General features: G+C 29.9%; 1 protein-coding gene across 1 annotated transcript in view; it reads right to left on the reverse strand.

The window, feature by feature from the left end:
* Positions 1-2,148: 2,148 nt before the first annotated feature.
* LOC100162528 overlaps positions 2,149-17,514 on the reverse strand; it is a 19,879-nt gene continuing 4,513 nt past the window's right edge. Inside the window, exons 2-13 of the mRNA XM_016804485.2 lie at positions 14,602-14,731; positions 12,704-12,822; positions 10,493-10,631; positions 9,455-9,906; positions 6,734-6,872; positions 6,508-6,668; positions 4,959-5,097; positions 4,073-4,821; positions 3,745-3,892; positions 3,460-3,614; positions 3,205-3,391; positions 2,149-3,076 (exon numbers count right to left, since the gene is read on the reverse strand). Coding sequence (XP_016659974.1) covers positions 2,590-3,076; positions 3,205-3,391; positions 3,460-3,614; positions 3,745-3,892; positions 4,073-4,821; positions 4,959-5,097; positions 6,508-6,668; positions 6,734-6,872; positions 9,455-9,906; positions 10,493-10,631; positions 12,704-12,822; positions 14,602-14,731 — 3,005 coding nt within the window. The 3' untranslated portion in view covers positions 2,149-2,589. The remainder of the gene's footprint in view (positions 3,077-3,204; positions 3,392-3,459; positions 3,615-3,744; positions 3,893-4,072; positions 4,822-4,958; positions 5,098-6,507; positions 6,669-6,733; positions 6,873-9,454; positions 9,907-10,492; positions 10,632-12,703; positions 12,823-14,601; positions 14,732-17,514) is intronic.

Below are 17,514 nucleotides of genomic sequence, written 5' to 3' on the forward strand. Positions count from 1 at the left end.
ATCATCAAGATTTTAAGTGAAGATTTCAACATAAACTTTGCAGACGGTAAAAATCAACTATTAATTGAATTTTTAAATTATGAATTTGGTTTAACGATTTTAAATGGTCGCAATCTTAGCACAACGAAATACAAAAGTACTATTGATGCGGTCTTCATTAGACTTTTAAATAGGTTCGAATCAAAATTGTTTGTTTCTTACTTCAGCTACCATAAACCTATCGTATCAGTTTTAGAGATTGGGGATGATGGTTCTAGTAATGATGATGGTGAAAGAGTCATTGAAATTATGGATGGAAGTTGATTTTTCTAAGAGATAAACTTTTTAATGTAAAATAATTGTAATAATGCCGAAGTGTTAAGTTTTTAATGTAATATAAATTTATATGTTTGTGTACGTTAGCGCAATAAATTAATGTTGTATTTTACCACATAAATGATAGTGCTTTTATAATGATAATTAAAGCAATAACTCATGGAACATTATTCCCTAACTATTCCAAATTATCAAAAATGTACGACATTAATATTCAAGTTTTCACTTCTGCCGGAACTCCCCCGGAGTGCAACCCGTCTTTTTTGATTAAATATTGTTGTATTAATTGTATTGATCAGAATTTTTACTCTACTTTAGTATTTTGATTATTTATACTCGTACAAGTTTTACATTAGTCATATTGAACTTTTAACAAGTATACTTGCTTTTCGATTCTCTCAAGTCATGACTAAATGACTAATTATACCGCCTTTAAATATCTTTAATTCCCCATTTTCACATAAAAATAAAACCAAAGCCGGGAAAACGTGTTTGAATACCTTCGTTTTTAGTGTGTGCAAGTGAGAATCAAAATTGGTAGCTAACACAATAATTGTATAAGAACAGATTTATATCTACATATATAAAATGACTTGTCCTGAGTGAATCGCTTAGCCTAGCCGGAACCACTGAAGCTATAAGTATCACATTTGGACAGTATTATTATTAAATTATTAATTTAAATTTTAAAAAATCACCTAGTGGCCAGCCGGAACCACAGAAGCTATGAATATGAAATTTGGACAGTAGTTTTATTTTGTGATGTAGACACCCATTAAGAAAGATTTTCAAAATTCAAACCCTACAGTAAAAAAAATGAGTAAAAATGAAAAAAAAATGTATAGAAAATTATATTTTTATATGCACTTTGGCCAGTGCATTATTATTTTGTTTCTAAAGATGAATTACACCCAAAAAGAGTTAATAAATCTAATTTTTTTCCTGGGAAACGCTGAGTTATTTAGCTTGTTATACATATTAGTGTTAATCTATGAAATGGTGATAGGTATTTCATGAAATGTCTAGTACGTCATACACTAAATAATTTAAGGAAATAAACCATATAATTTATAATTTATTTAAATATTTTGTAAATTACCTCTGAGGCTGTTCAATTATACTGTTTAAATTGTAAGTAGTTAAAATTAAATTAGATTTATAAAGCGTGTGAACTATTTTGTGTAATTTTCGTCATTAATAAAAGGTATGACGATTAAATTCTTCAATGTACAATGTAAATACATAATAGATGGGTAATTAATAATTTTTTATTATACATATTTTTTTATTGTTTATATTTTCATATATTTAATAAAATATTGAAATTCCTGAAATCGTACAGTTTTTAATTTTTTGTCCAGATTTCCATTTTGGTTCTAAACGTATGCAAAAAATATTTTAACTATAACAATATAGTTAATATATAACTATATATATAAAATATATCATTATTTCAGAATGCAATCAATATTTTTTAATATAAAAATAATAACTATTTTTATATATTCAGTATATTCTTTAACTACTCTCAATTTTAGTATTAGTTTAATTTTAATGTAAATACTTTGACTAAAGCAGTACATTTTAATTATAAAATAATGGATTTCATACTATAACGGAAACATATAAATATATATATATACATGAAGTTTTAAAAACTGGATAGGAATCACAATCAACAGCCTTATTTACAAATCAATTTTTTTTTTTTTAAGTATTTTGCTTCAGTTGAGGAATAAAAACATACATTTAAAAATTGATAGTTATAAACTAGATTAAAATTAAACTAAAATACATATTAAAATTCGAAAAAATAATTCCAATATAAACATTAAAATAAAATGTAGGTAATTAGTTTTTCAAAAAAATGCTATTAGGTTATTGCCTGCCATGATTGTTCTTTTTGGATTCATTCATGTTCCAAGCTCTGGAATTCTTTAAGCACCCGTTCACGTATTACTCCTACGAGTTGTAAGCCTTAAAGAGCGTTATATAAAGGTGAGTTTACGAAAACGAGGGATTGTTGTCATGTAGAGAATGAATTATATTAATAATTACTATCGTCCAATATCGTGAATCGGGTCCGTTGCGCGTATGGAGGCTACTCATATGGCCAATCCGTTTCTCAGAAATGTAATAAATGTGATAACATTTAACGCGTTAATACTAGGTATAAATTATATACAATTTGATGTGACTTGATGATCTTTTCATAAGGCTCCATGATATCAGGTGGCCTCTATAAAGTATACATTCACCATCACCAAGCGGGCGTTAAGTGTAGACTACTGGTCTTTTTCTTGCAAAATAATTCCGGAGACGATTGCTGTTGTAATTGGTCCCGTGATACGAGTACAGCCTGCTAGTCGAATGGGGTTTGTCGGTTACGTCTACCACCCGAAAACCGGGTAGCAGGTCGGGGTCAGGTTTGACGGTCTTTGACGAAGCAGTGGCGGCCTCGGCGACAGGTTCGGTTGACGAGACCACACTGCTGCTGACGTCCGTCGATGAGGACGTGAATATTGACAGAAATTGATCGACCAGCGACTGTTCGTGTTTTACTTCTGTCTGCGTGGTGTTGTTGTTTCCGCTGTTGCTGTTGTCACCATGGGGTGGTAGAGGGCTAGAAGGGTTCTGGGCGACCGGTGGACCCATGTGATGGATGTACGTCATCGGCCAAGTTTGTGGTGGTCCGTCCGTTGAAGGGAAATACTTATCGCTACACGGTCGCCACTGATCTGTGGATTTTCCCACGTGACACCTATGTGCATGGGAGAAAAAGTATGTTAAAATCCATCGCTCCACTTAATTAAATGTTACTCTTGTTGTGATTATTTTTATAATATTTCTTAAATATTATGTTCTTCAATCTGGAGTCTATTAACTTACCAGGGATAACTGACCCCTTCGGAATAACCACATTTATGATCAGGCCGACAACAGTAATCCCAATCGCCTTGATCAACCGGACAAGACCAGATACCCATGTTGACGTTTTCCGTACAGTACGAACCGGGTCTGCATGGTTGTCCGTTGACAGTGAATCTCATCCATGTCCATTCCAATCCACCTGAAACTATTTATGGAATTAAAAATAAATTTTATTTAAAAGTTCAAAGATATGGAAGGATGTTTGTTTCTCACAGCCATTGGTCGGAGGGTATTTGGGTACGGGTGAACTGAAACAATGGACTTCGCTAAAGTCCCACGTGTACAATAAGAACTGTTGGTCTAGACTGAAATGTTGGTTTGGTTTCAAATCTCTCATCTCGATGTCACTCAACTCGCAATAACCTCCACTACACAACAACACAATAACGTGAAACACTAAATGTTACGTGATAAAATAATGCACATGCACCATTATTATATTATAATAATATAGTATATTCACCATTTGGTGTTAAGACTAAGAAAATCTGTACCTACAAGTAGCTGAGTGTAGAACACCGAAAGTATTGGCTTTCCCTGGCCTTATTGCACTCCATTTTGCACTGGTATTCTGATTCGACGGTCATAGACTTTTTTATGGCTGACGGCAATAGTCTGGCAGTATTTCCAAAATTTATGTAACACACTGAAACCGAAGAAAAACAATACGCGAATGGTTATATTATTACATCCGAGAATTCGGAGGATTAGAATCAGAATTTATAAAACACGTTTTTCCTTTTTTTTGAGTTTAATGTAAACTTGGGCAACTATTATTTCCTATTTATATAATTAATGTATTAGTTTAATAAAACGTCTGTCTTACGCTTTTTTGCCGTCCCGTAGATTGTCGGTACTATGGTGGGGTTCTGCCCATATGGATTGAACAAATCATTGTACACACCTCCTGGAACTCCAGGCAACCTGTTTGTTGGCATGACAGACACAGGAGTGTATTCTCCTGGTATCTGAAAGAATGTGGTAGGAGGCATGGATGGCACGTAAGAACCCGTAGGTCTAGTGGGTGTGTTAAAGACAGTAGGCGTGACGGGGTAATATCCGGATGGTGGTGATAGAGTTGACGGTGGTGGGGGTGGGAAGTACTGCGGTGGTGGTGATGGTGATGAGTGAGGACCGACGGGGTAGTATTGAGGTGGTGGTGATGGTGATGATTGAGGACCGACGGGGTAGTATTGCGGTGGTTGTGGTGGTGATGGTGATGGCGATGGTGTTAGTGGTGGTGACTCAGATGGTACTATGGGGAAAAATTGTAGTGGTGGTGACGATGGTGGACCGTACTTTGGTCCATACAAAGACGGCGTCAGTGGAGGAGGCACACCGTACTGAGGCCGATACGTGGTGAGCACGGTAGGCGTCAGGTCCTGTCCCGGGACCAATGGCCACCCAGATTGCGGCAGGACCTTATCCAGTTCACACCCGCGACCATAGCTACCACGATTGTAGACATCGCAACCGGAATCTTCAACGAAGTGTTTAACCGGATCCATGTCGAGTACCGGGTAATCAGTCAGGTAACAGTTGTCTGACCATTTACCGATGACGGGCGGCCCACGTCTGTGAGACACACATGGATTACACGATATACCTCATAAGTTGGTCACACGGTTACAATTTACAATATATTAATATGTATGTGATGAACAGAGCACGTTATTATAGGTAAGTGTTGTCAAATCGTAGCATATACATACCGAAAGCTGAATACCCGACAAGTAAAGTGTTTTACGTGGAGGCAGATAAGTTCACACTCGTGCAAATTCTCCGTCTGCACCGAAAATTTCACTATGGACACTTCCAACGTCAAACCACTCCGGATTCTTTCAAAACAATCTAAAATTCATATGTAAATAATAAATATTTATAGTTTAATTTATGTGTACATGGCACCTGAAACGGCTATGTCACAAGACCCAGAATCATATGCTGAAAGTATCTCAATAACCGTAATATCGACAAAATACGCGGAAAAATATCATAATAGCTTTATAGTTACAGTGTTAAAGTAAAGCATATTTCAAAATTTATTTATAATTGGTATACGTATTTTTAATTTGTTTTTTTGAATTGATATTAAATTAGGAACCACTATTCTTACTCTACTGCAAGCCTCACGACGATAACATAGTACTTTAATGAAATAGAAACTAGCCATACTATGATCTATTTCTATGATTATTTTAAATAGTTTAAAAATAAATATAACATTTGTAAATATTGATTCAAATATTAGGTATAATAATTAAACCCAGGGCTGCGTTTAGACTTATACATCCTGGTACAAACAAATTCTGTTCCGTTTTTCAGTTTTATATTTTTATATATGAACTGAGTCCCAATAAAACCTTTTAGATCGAATCAAGTCAGTGGCTTTTCAAGATACTAACTAATTAGTGATTGAGGCCAGTACAATTTAAAATATAATGCTAATTGAGTCCATATTTTAATATGAATTGACTACCGTCAAACATTGAACAAAATATTTTCGTTCTTATTTTGACAAAATTAGGACTGTTTTGAAAAAAAGAATTTAGTTATGATTTTAAATTTTTTATGTTAATTGGGTAATATATATATAATATAATTTTATATATGTGTGTAATATATTGTATAAAATATGAAGTACCTAAATAATTTTAAATAATAAAAATAAATTAGTATATTTTTTGGTGTATGAATACTAATTTATGTCTTTTAAACTACGCGTCTAACTTTACAACCACTGATTTTTCACTATTTCCATGATCTCCCTCCATAATTAATATGCCATTAATAAAATTTCACCCTATGCTCCATTAATGACGCTCTAAATAAACCGACAACAATGTAAAAAAATATTATTTATAATTTATTATAAATTATAATACAAAACATAAACATTCATAGAAATTCCCAAAGTAAAATGAATTAATAATGATATCAACTTAAAGTGACTACATTTTAGTTTATTGTTGTGCTTAATTTATTGACTATGGATAGTTTCTGCCATTACATTTTTCTCTTGTTACTTAAAAGTTAATATGAAAAAAACATAGACTTAAATAAAAATGGACTCTTTAAATTATTTATTATTAACCGATAAAAAATAATACAATTTATATATTTCGCATCTATACCTTTACCAATTAAAAAGATGTAACGTAAAAATAATATGTGAATTTTATTATGGGATTGATTTTAATATTTTGGTTGTTTTTACGATATTGACATGCAGAATAATAAAAATCTGTGACTTATCCTCACCAGTGTCCCAATTTTTCGCAGGTTGACATCCTGGCTGACTGAGTTCGTTTCGTGCAAATACGTCGCAATCCCTGTCCGGGACTAAATCTTGGAAAATGTCCAATTGTCTGAGCATTTTATCGCCCAAATGACAATTGTCCATAGAGGACGTAAAACTATATCTATTGGGGAAATAAACGATCATTCTTATTGTTTAAAATGTCCGTTGATTCATTTTGTACCTCACCTGTAACTGAATATATTGCAAGTGAATGTCTGTTCATTAGCACACATGGTCTCACAGCCGTAAAGAGACGGAGCATTGGTTGATTTTATAATGTTTTCTTGCTGCAAATGGTGTCCCGTTCTAGCTTTGATGAAACACTCTGCGGAAAATGATTTACATTTTACATACAATCAATACGTTATTATACTATTTAAATTAATATTCAAAAATAACACATGACTTTATCGACAAGCGAAAATAATATGGATGGGCAAATTATCAAAAAAAAAGTAATTAATTACAAATTACTAATTACATGATTGTAGAATATTTAATCACAAATTACAAATTATATAATTTAATTACTTACAGTTATTAATATTATTATATAAAAAGGGTATAAATTAAATCCAAAAAACAAAAAAACATTAGAAAAATATAGGTACATAGAAAAATTAGATAATCCCGTAATTTTGATTACCTTTTAAAAATACAAGTTTTTAGAATTGTTCGTCAGACAACCGGGAACGATTAGGTGCCATTATAAAACCAGCAAATGAAAACAATCTCTCTACCGGTGCTGACGAACAAATATTAGTATTATAATTAATAAATAATTGTTTAACAACAGGATAATTGTTTAAACATGTTAAAATTGCAATATCTGTAATTCAATACTTGTTGTGGAATCTGTTAAAGCGTTACTACGGTTTGGTGACATGCATATTAAAAAACTGCCCTCGTCGTCGGATATATCGGAAGTAGAAATTTAATTATTAGGTATATTTATTTGTTTAGCAGCATTTATACATAGCAACTGTATTCTTTATTTATCAGCTTCAGTTAGACCTTTCGGAATCCATCGCATTTTAAATACTGGATGAAAACACGTAGCCAAAATAGCATCATCAGCTTCGTGTGATAAATTAAAATAATTTTTAAATCTATCGTGCAATTTATTACATAAAGAAGAAATCACATTAAATAAATAGCGTAACTTTTGATTTTTTAATTCTTCAAGACGAAGTTTTAAAGAAATCAAAGTTGGTATTAGTTGACTGTAAAACCAGTTTTTTCAGATTGTAAATAGTCTAATGCCTGTGCTATTGGCTTTAAAACTTCAACAAATTCCACTAAGTATTCGTAATCAGATTCCTTAAACAAAATATTTAAATTGAGGCATTTAACGACATTATTTAATTTACATCTTAAATTTATTAAATGATTAAGAGAGTCAAACATAGAATTCCAGCGTGTCGGCGTTGGATAAGTAAGACTACAACCTAGTTCATCAAGGATGATTTTAGACGATTTTGGACGCCTTCATGCATTCCACAATGCAGTACATTTTCAGTTTACAATTTTTGTCGATTTATACATAGCACTTGGACAATTAATGTAGTACAATAATACATGTCTATATCGTCTATATTATACGTAGTACAAAGTTCAAAATAAAATAATCTTTCAGTATCGCTACAAATTAATAACCATTACATTTATCAGTAGATAGAAACATAAACTTTGATTTGTACAGTTCAATTTTAAATTTATACTAGAAAGTAATTATCGGGAATCGTAAATTACTAATTACACAAATATTATGTAATTAATTATCAATTACAAATTACATCAACATTTTATAATCAATTACCAATTAAAAATTACTTAAGTAATTGAATTACTGTAATTTAAAAGTACCCAACACTGGAAAATAACATAAGCTAAAAACAAAATAACTGTCACAAGAATTTTTAATTGTCTTCCCCACATAATATGTTATGTATTATAGCGATGGCTATACAGTCAATTGGCCGTATACATTTGGCCATACAAATGTAGTCTAAAACATTATTATTAAAAAATATCTATAGTTATTAAAATCATTTTTTAAATGTAAAAGAAGCAAAATGGACAGTGGTGTAGTATAAAATTATATAATAAAATAACGATCAGTGATTTATCTTATTTGAGAATATCTACTTTAATACCTAAAATAAGTACAAGTATTAAGTAGATAATAACAAAACTTAATTTATAGAATATCATTAAACGAAAAATAACGGAAAACGTAATTTATAGAATATCACTTAACGAAAAGTAACGCTAAACGAAATATTTTTAAATCTATTTTTTTTTTAAATCTATTTGTTTCGTAGAAAAATTTATTTAATGCAAACAATCTATGTATTGATTATATTATATTCCGTATCTGGGCCATTACCTACCCGAATTAGTTATTATTTTTAAATTGAATAAATAGTACTAACACTATTTCAAATGATGATTAACGCAAAACTTGTATAACGTTTTAATTGTAAATAATATAAAACGATTTTTTTTTTTTTAAATGCAAGCCCTGCTTATAATCCAAACTGGATTTACTATGGGTCAAATCTATCCCGAAGCTCGCACAGCTGATAATAATATTATAATACTCGTATTATTGCACACAAATATTGTGATATGTGATACTTTAACGATCAAATTAAATAATGAAACACATAAATGACCCCCTCCACCTACCATAAACATTATATTTCTCGAGCACAATAATAGCCCAAGTTACAGAGTGGCCAATTATTGAATACAGCTGCTAGTGGTCATATAATATAGGATAAACTGGCAAAATCAGTGACGTGAACTCAAATTGCCTATCCAAAATGCCGCATTGCAATAAGTTTATTTACGGTAATGGGCGGGTGTGTTATACATATATTACCTTTTAGATGACATACTAACCGTTGATCGATGCCGGAAGTCGGTTCACCGTTGTCGCCGTCAACGTCGGTTGTATGTTATTGTACAGTAACCGGACGTCGTTGATATACAGGTCGGTTGGTCTGACCAGTGACGACCCGCCTCCACCACCACCACTGAAAAGTTCCTGCACGCCTGGTTTCAACTGGTCATAGAAAACTCTGTCACCACCACCATACGCCACTTCGTTGCCCTGTTGCCACTGTGTACTGAGGTCTTGCCATAGGTCCTGTTCATTTCCGGACCCACCCCACTTGCGCCTCTGACCATACGGATTGGCCAGCTCCGTGTACCGACAGCTAGGTGAAGCATTCACATTTTTCTCGAAATAATCGTATTCCACGTCCGATTGAAAGTCTAGGGACAGATCTAGCTTGTCAGAAGATACGGATGATAGTTGGCAACTGCTATAAGAGTCCAACTTCATGTCGTATCTATAGCAAAAAAAAACACGTGGTAAAATTATACAAGTAATGTCCAATGTCCATATTATATTATATTATATAGTATAATTATTATTTAATTATTTTAACGATGTCATAACGATCTTAGTTTGTAATGATATTTATATATTTTTTTAAAGTATTCAAGTTGAATGACTTTTTTTTAAACGTTACAATAAATATATATTAAACAAGTCAAGAAAAATTTTAATCTTAAGCAATTTGTTAATTTTTCAATAACCATTTGCTTCTATGGTGTTCTTTGTTCTTATTACAATATATAAGTATTACTGTACTTTTCAACTACTGTACGTATATTGTTTAAACCTACAAAAATGTGTTTATTTTTGTGTGTAACTATTTAGTTATTATCAATGCTAAACAATAATAAGAGGTACCTCAATAAAGATAATTTATTGACTGAATTGAACTACATACAAATCTTATGTACATGTTTATATTATTGATTTGTTTTGTCTATTTAATATCTTAGTGCATGTTCAAAATTAACTAATAAGGTTTTAAAATAATAATTGTAATAAGGATTAAAATAGTTATTATTAATAATAATACAAACCTGAAGTTAAATCCTTCACAACGAAATTCTTTTTCGTATTCGCAATATATTTCACAATCTCCTTTTGAATCAGCTGGTAGAGTTCTTTGAATGTATTTATCGGTAAGACGGCGGCCTCCCACGAGCTTAATGAAACACGCTATTTAAAAATAATATAATAAAATATGTTGACGATGTAATGAAGATTTAGGCGGAAGGTATGTTGTTTTTTTTTATAGATTTTTAGATTTTATTGTTTTATCTTTAAAAATATTTTATGATCAGCAATTATTTTATTTTAATGAAATACAAACTAAGATTGAAACTCCTAACTTACCTAACAATATTGTTTTTAGAACCTATGGTATTGTAATTTGTAACTTTATTTACTACAGTTTTAAGCTTCAAACAAAACGTTTTTTTTCCAAATTCAAAATATCACTTGAAACTAATTGATTGAAAATCTACCATTCACTGACTTATAGATCGAATTGTCTATATGAACAATCATAATCTAATTATCTACGTATCATTGATGCACATTAAATATTTCTATAAAATATAGAAAAGCGAAAATTATTATTGTTATCAAAAAACATCAATACTACGAGACTAATAGAGATTATTATTTCTAATGTAATCAAGACTAGATGATTTTATCGAATTTCTAGTGAAGTTGATTAGTTGCATTGAAGGTTAAGCTGTTTAAAACATTATATACACAGTTATTAAGTGTTAATACACAATATTATTTAAACATTAAAATAAAACATAATAACTAATAAGTAATAACAATATGAAGTAAAAATATAATAAACAGTTTATCGCAAAATAATTTCAAACGCGTATTGATATTTCTAACAAACAATAATTATATATTATTATATTATAGCACTGTATCGATCGCCTAATGATGCTGTGTTCACATTTCCCACACATGACAGCAGTCTGCGGGTGATAACACGTCCACGCTTGTCGCTTACGTAAAACGTTAAATTCGTTATTTCGCATGAGACATAGTATAATATATAACATACATTACAGCAGCCAGTAATCAGCAGAACCATATTATTGTTCTAGTGTCGAAAATATTCATACAATAATATGGTTTGCAATATACAGCCAGTGAGTTGTAAATACGCATGTTAGTGAAATGTCGAATAATACTTTTTTGTTTTTATATAAGCCACCTATGGAAATAGGTGTTTCGTGTTATAATATTATTATTTTCGCATTTTCGTATCGTGAGCAAAATATTATTATCGTATTTGACAAATTAGATACTACAACGTGATCAGTTATTAGGTATAGAGATTGTAATATTGAGATGTCTAATGATACACATATACCAAACATTTCGATGTTGATACTTCATAAATCGATAAACAATATAATTTTTTTTAAAAAAGTAGGTATTTGTTAATATTTTTATATTATTGACTAGGCATTGTAATCATTACAAAGTTTTTTTTTTTTGGTATTAGTAGGTACCTATTAGGTAGGTAGGTATATGAAAATAGTAAAATACATTTTAACATATTTTGCACATTATACTTCAATATTTAAAAGTTTAATCAATTATTAATAATATGCTCATTAATATTTAACTTAATCACGTGCCATATTTCTTCTTTTATAATTGAAATTGAACTCTACCTCCATAAATTATGAAATAAATATTGTATAAGTACATACTAAGTTTGATCGTAAGAAAATGTTAAAACTGTGATCATATTACCATAATAATATTCACTTGTAGGCACTCAAAAAAATAAAAATCGAAATAAAAAATATAGTTTCTGATACTTGGTACTAGGTCTAACTCTAAGTGTTGAGCTGATATCAAGGAATCGAATAATTATCGCTCATAATGTTCGTTTAATTTAAACAATGACCCTTGCAGAAGTGCCAGGCAGATATTAGGTTATAGTTACTAGTTACATACAACTGTTCACTTATTCTAAGTAGCGATGTGTTGTTATCTTCAGTGTTGAGTTCAGATATATTATCTAGATAAGATACAGAAAATTTATCATACCTACTTATAAAAAAATATTTTAAAATTTATTTCAAATGAGTAATGACTATACATAATAATGTATATTATTATAATATTATTTAATGGCCATGTCATTGGCGATTTTCAACACTTAATTAAGTAATATGATAATTTTTTTTTTTTTAATTCGATTTATGTAGATATAGATACATACCTACTATTATTTTACTCACTTGTTCTATCTCTACATTGCAATATTTTCATGAAAAGATCGTATTCCGGATCATCGTACGGTCCCGATTTTGGCAGATCTAAACCAAGTAGACAAGTGCCATTTCCACTGCTGTTTAATCTGGAAGATAAAAACCAACACATTAGGTACATATAGGTAACGTTTATTGTTCTAAAATGTATTTCATATAATTATTGAACTTTCCCAACATCCCATGTGCGTCCGAATAGATCTTTATTTAATGTTCCGATTGTTCCCGAGAAAAAAAGTCATATTTTTGACGTAGCCCGAGTGTATCCCAGTACATTTAGAGTTAACCAGAGTACACAAGGCGGTGACTTTTGCTCATACCTAAACAATTTGGTTACCAACTATTATTTATTAAATTATTTTAGATAATACATCCATTTTTAAAAGTTTGAGTGAGTGCACTATTTTTTATACATTTTATCTATCATAGTCAATCGTCGGACCAGTATCTGAGTGTTAGCCTTAAGTTTTAGCTGATTAGTTTGTCTAAATAGGTACCTGTGGCAGGGCCGCAATTTAAAATAAATAGGTATATCGTTTTCACGTTTTCGGATATTTAAAGTTATATAATTTTAACTATTAACAGTTATTGTACTTTCAAACGTTATTTGATTTTTTCCGTTTATCGTTTTTATATTTTTAAACGTTATTTTAATAATTGTTTGTTTCCTGTATAACGTTTTTTTTTTTTAATTATTTTAAATGATATTTTTCTTTTTTGGTATATAGAGGTAGTTAACCACACTTGGACGTAAGATGTATCAAATTAGGCGAATTTTTTATCCATGATAAGTTATCTTCAATCACCCTAGGGTTTGTAGTAAGTAGCTATAATTTACAAATTAGTGTTAGTCTAGGTTTAAAATATTGCTTAAATATTATGGCTTGAATGAAAGATGAAATTATAGATATTATTCAAAAAAATAAATATTTATAACAATAATACAACTTGAAATGGCATAATAATGTTAATGTCACGTAAGTATTTAGTAATAAGAAGGTACACTAAACCACGCGCTTACATTTATTGAAAATGAAAAATTATGTTATTGAAAATTGAATTACAATATTCTATTAAATGCAATATTTATTAACCAAACAGGGATAAAGTATATAAAAATATAAATTAATGTTAACATAGGTTTGCCAACTTTGAATTGTTCATAGTTATCTAAATATATAAGAATCTAACTTGATTTTGGAGACGAAGGAAACCGGTTTGTTTGTTTATTTATAATTATTATTATTATTCTTTTATTTATTTGTTTGCACTTGCATTAAACAAATAATTTATTGTTACATTTTTTCTACCTTATCTCTATTCTATAATAAAAAGAATAAAATTTACCACACCAGTGGTTGAATTCAAAATGTAGGATATAAAATTTTCAGAAATTAGCAATAACAATAACTGCAATATGTAGGTAATAAATTATATTATTTGTATAGCCAAAAAATTGTCATATGTTTTTAAATTAAATTATAAAAAAATAATTTCTTCCGGAGGAAGGTCGGGCAGCTAGTAACTTATAAGATTCGTAATTTTATAGACAACACGATTTAAAAACATAGTAATGTTAAGTTATACGTAAAAAAAAGCCCAAACGTTATTTGCAATTTTTTATGTTACATTTATTGTTTATTTTTTTTTCATTATTTTCCATTATAACTTATAAATTATGTAGTTATAAATAACGTTTTAAAGCCTATCCTGTAAGTAGATACAGGTGTAGACTGAAGACGCACTAGGACTAATAAATTGAATTAGTAATAAAACTGCGGACGCACTAGGGATGTCATCAATTCTTCGGGTCAAAAAAAAAAAAAAAAATGATACGATATTATTTTAAGCTGACCACTTAAACTCACCCATAACTATATGTGTTGCACAACATTCGTTCGCATTCGTTACTACATTGTTTTATATTTGTGGTAGATATTGTTTTTGTCACATCTGAACTATTCAAACGCTTTCCAATGGCCACTCTTTCGAAACAATCTGTTTGAAAATAAAACCAATTTACTTATTATGATATTATTTTTAATATAAAATGAAATAGTATCGTACACTATATTACTGTTTGAGTACAAGTGAATAACTAGTTACTAGTTACTAGTTTGTGTTTTATCTGCCACTTTAAATTATAATATTTGTTGCAGGGTTGGTGCTTTATATTTGGGTAATTTACCACCTACTCTACATTGCTTTACTGCATGTTTAATATTTATAGTTTATACCGTCAGATCAGACTATTTTGTATTATACTATTCACTTCTTGGAGAAACAAATATACAATATAATAATATTAATATTAATATCTAAGTATATCTAATACATTTAGATAAGTAACATTATTTTGGAAAAATATTATAATGTGCATTATATTTATTATAGGTATATAAATATATAATATATGAGTAGTATAATATAGTAAATATATATGTATATAATATATATATTAAACAAATGGAAATTAAAATAGGTACATATTTTTTTTTTATATTTGGAAAGTAGGTATCTATCGTAGATTTAAAATATTAAATGTAATTATTACAACATTACATACCTCATAATAATATTTCATCACTTGTATAGACTAAAAAATATGCTATTTCCATACATGAACAACATCGTGGCTGTTATTTTGTTCGTAACCACTCATTCCTATTTTCTACATGATTTAGTAATATATGATAACTCGACATATTGTTAAGACATCAATGATGCATAAGGGCTAAACATCAAAATGTAAGTATAATATAATGTCATTACGATTGGGAAACGCAGCCATATACCTAGTTAGTAGTCATGATTCGGGGGTGGAACGACATATTATGCTTAAATACTCGTACGATATAATATTATACCTACCTAGGCTGCTAACAAAAAAATAATATGCGCATAGGATGCGCATGGCCGCATGGGGAACTTATATTATTACTAAAATATATGACCGCGTTGCGCAATGGTGAGCGCTCGGATTACGCGGCACGTTAAAGTCTCCACACATCACACGCTGTTCACGGAATAACTATGAAGGTATTATATCAGCGTGTCAATACCTAACTCCATCCGATGGAATGTATCCGGGAACGATGGCGCTTTTCACTCACAATTAAACGATTTAATTTGTCATACCTAGAAGGCTGCTGTGCCTAATTTTTTTTTTTATTCAAGTTTTTTGGTCGTGGTATGGTTGCGTACACATATTATACGTATTATATAGGTAGGTAGAGGTATAGGACTTCCGCGTGTACGAGGAAATGTTTCCGAAACGGCCGCCGTTTTCGTCATCGCATCTCGTATAGTTAATAATAAAATATTATATGGAATAGGTACTTATAACGTTTTGAATACATTTTTCCTTATAAGTTCGAGATTTTTGATGACAAATTACGATTATGTAGGTACAGCACAGTTTTTTTAGGATGCGATTAAAAGAAATGTAGTATGTATTTTAGTATGTTGAGTGCGAAATGTAGGTAGATAAATAATGACATTTTTATAAAAATCGTGGCTCTCTTATCTTATGTTAACACATAAGTTATAACTTATAATTTTCCAAAATCATAATATTTAAAAGGTGAGACACTCTTTATATATACCTAATCCGGTTACTGTTATAAATGCGAGAAAACGGGAAAACGTGGTAGGCGGTAGGCCCTGTATATTCTCATTACTGCGTCTATAAGACTATATATTATATTAAACAATAGGTAATAGGAATATAATATACATATTATATTCCTTTGATGTCATAAGTACATAGATGAACAAGTGAGTACCTATGGTATTATAGCAAGATTATATATACTTTTGCGCATAGAATATAATCCGCTTTGCTAGCGTCTTTAAAAACCTGGAATATACATAATTATATTATATGATTATACAAATTATTTAGTAAATATTGTAATAATGAATTAAAAAAAAAATTGAACATTTTAATAAAAATACGTTTTGCGAAAAGAATACCCAAACGTAATATGATCAACAGCAATGAATAGGTATTAAACCGTGAAATCGCATATACTGTAACATAATAGCTATCATTGTTTGTAATCCAGATTTTTCCATTATTTCTATCAAGATCTAGATTTTTTTTAGGTACTCGTATATAATAAATATGTAACTTTGGCTTATTTCAAACTTTAAAAAAATAAATAATTCTATGATTTTGTGATTACACACAGTAAATGACTATTAAGGGTGTGGAACATTCGAAATTAATAAATTAGGTACCTATAGAAATATTAGAACATGCACCTCAATTATTATTTGTTTGTAATTACCTATACCTATACATAAATGTGATATACCTAGTGTTTTATTGTTATTAAGAAAATCAAAAAATAAATAGATTTATTTCAAGCTTCAGCTGTAGAGTTTTTCAATATTTTACTTTAGTCGAGAAGTATAGAATATTCACAATGTCACACAGCTTATATAATGCCGATATGACGCTGATATAAGTCGATGTTCACTAAAAATCACATTCTGAAATAAAATACTGCAATGATAATATACCTACTAAAACTTAAATGTAAAAGATTATTGAGGAAACAAAGTTTGGTTTTTGTGAATTAATATATTTATTTATGAAATATCAAATATAACTACCAAAATAAAATTGGAATTGTAATGACTCTGACGAGTTTCTGTCAAATTTATTACTTTACATAATTATTTTTAACTGCTTTTATATAGATATATTATAATGAATGTACTTAAATTCACGGACATGCACTAAGTTTTCAACCTTTTTATCTTTTTAACTTTTT

This window comes from Acyrthosiphon pisum, chromosome X (assembly GCF_005508785.2).
Source record: "Acyrthosiphon pisum isolate AL4f chromosome X, pea_aphid_22Mar2018_4r6ur, whole genome shotgun sequence".
Taxonomy (NCBI): domain Eukaryota; kingdom Metazoa; phylum Arthropoda; class Insecta; order Hemiptera; family Aphididae; genus Acyrthosiphon; species Acyrthosiphon pisum.